Source organism: Caretta caretta, chromosome 1, assembly GCF_965140235.1.
Source record: "Caretta caretta isolate rCarCar2 chromosome 1, rCarCar1.hap1, whole genome shotgun sequence".
Taxonomy (NCBI): Eukaryota; Metazoa; Chordata; order Testudines; family Cheloniidae; genus Caretta; species Caretta caretta.
The window spans coordinates 6,396,651-6,398,642 of record NC_134206.1 but is presented as its reverse complement, the minus strand read 5'-3'; the positions used below and the strand labels follow the sequence as shown (position 1 = coordinate 6,398,642).

The 1,992-nt window shown below is 46.8% G+C and overlaps 1 protein-coding gene across 1 annotated transcript; it reads right to left on the bottom strand.

Moving 5' to 3' along the window:
- Positions 1 to 840: 840 nt before the first annotated feature.
- LOC125633269 (olfactory receptor 51G2-like) lies at positions 841 to 1,776 on the bottom strand. Its single transcript, XM_048842329.2, has one exon. It carries the CDS (start codon positions 1,774 to 1,776, stop codon positions 841 to 843), a length of 936 nt encoding a protein of 311 aa, XP_048698286.2.
- Between the last annotated feature and the right edge of the window lie 216 nt (positions 1,777 to 1,992).

Genomic DNA, 1,992 nt, shown 5'->3' with positions numbered 1-1,992 from the left:
CCCTTAGTTTATAAATGGCTCTACGACCTTCTTAATGTTAAGCGCTAGCAATCTGGTTCTATTTTGGCTTAGGTGGAGCCCAGCCTTCCTGTTCAGGCTCCCTCATTCACAAAAGTTTCTCCATTTCCTAATAACACACGCAGCACTGCTCTGCCTCAGTTGCATTACAGTCAGATGGGGGTGGATTCATCAGGTGCACAGCCATCAATGGGAGAGGAGCTGCCTAAATTACTGCTCCTGGGGCTCCTGCTTTAACCACGTCTCTGACACGACACAGACACATGCACCTGGCTGAGGGCAGAGGGAAAGGGGGGTGACTGTGTCACTTGAATAGCCCCTGAACTTAGCTGTTGGATCACGCGGTACCAGGAGCACTCAGGAAAGGCGACGACTGGAACTGCAGAACATTTCTCAGCTTTTTCCCTGGCTCATGGGTGTTTAACCAGAGACAGAACAGTGACAGGTCAGGTACAATGGGGAACAACATCCACGTCCCTTCTCTTTACTGACTCTATCAAGAGGAATTGTGAGGTTGGAGCAGGCACCGATATGGCTCTTTATGAGCAAACATCTCACTGGTCCACCGGCTCTCCATGAACACAGACAGATTGTAAAAGCTGCTACCTGCCTTGGTCTCCTTCCCCCAGTCTGCTAGCCTCCCTCACCAGCCCCTCTCCCATTCTTGCAGGCCTTATACCCAATCTGAACCTCTCTTTACAGAGTGGAGTTCAGTAGATCATGTCATCTCGGATGTAAGGTCCTGAATAGAATAGGTGGTCATGGCCCGTGTTTTTCATCTCCCATGTCACTGGCCCTGGAGCCAAGTGATGAATTGACCCTTCACTTGACAAACACCCTGATTATCCTAGCACGAAGCTGTTTGCTTTTCACACTGTACACAATTGGGTTCATAAGTGGTGGGACAAACAGAGAGATGTAGCCCAGGAGAACCTTGAGGAATGGAGGAGAGCTCTCCTCAAATCTGTGTATCACAGCCAAACCAATCTCTGGTGTGTAGAAGAGTAGGACAGCACAGAGATGGGAGACACATGTGTTCAAGGCCCTAAGGCACTCCGCACGGGATGCGACTTTCAGCACTGTTTTGAGGATCATCACATATGAGAGGAAGATGAGCAGTGAATCCAACCCCACCATGGAGACTGTAAGAAAGAAGCCATAGATGCAGTTGACTGTGATGTCCGAACAAGCCATCTTCATGACCTCTTGGTGCAGACAGTAGCAATGAGAGAGGACATTGGCTCGACAGTATCGGAACTGTTTAAGGAGAAAGGGGAGTGGGAATATAACAGCCACTCCTCTTAGCACAAACACCAGTCCCATCTTTCCAATTCTCGAAAGGGTTAAGATAGAAGCATATCTCAGTGGGTTACAGATAGCAACAAATCGATCAAAGGCCATCAGAAGGAGTACCGATGATTCAATGAAAGAAAGTGAGTGAATGAAGAACAGCTGGGCAAAACAAGCATCCAGGCTGATCTCCCTAGAGTTAAACAAGAATATACCCAGGGTTGTAGGCATGGTGGATATGGATAAGGCAAGGTCTGTGATGGCCAACATTGAAAGGAAAATGTACATGGGCTCATGGAGGCTTTGATCTGTTTTTATAATAAACAGAATGACTGAATTTCCTACTATTGAAATAACATACACTAAGCAGAAGGGGATAGAGATCCAGAGATGGACGTCTTCCTGCCCAGGTATCCCAGTGAGAAGGAACACTGCAGACCTGAATTTGGTGTCATTGACAGCTGACATAATATACCGGAGAGGTCCAAGGAGTTTTAAAATATCCTTCCTGAAAGGCAAAAAAAAACAACGCATGAGAGTAGATGATATTTAATGAGACATGGTTCTGATCTCAGTGCAAGTCTAGAGTCTCCTAGGAGCTCAAGGAATATTACCTAAATCATGGTCTTGGATTTACACCATCAATAGGAACGTAGGCATTGCCAGACTAGATCAGACCTGTAG

Excerpts from the sequence above, each read along its gene's own strand:
- LOC125633269 (XM_048842329.2), bottom strand. The coding sequence starts at position 1,776 with ATGTCAGCTGTCAATGACACCAAATTCAGGTCTGCAGTGTTCCTTCTC.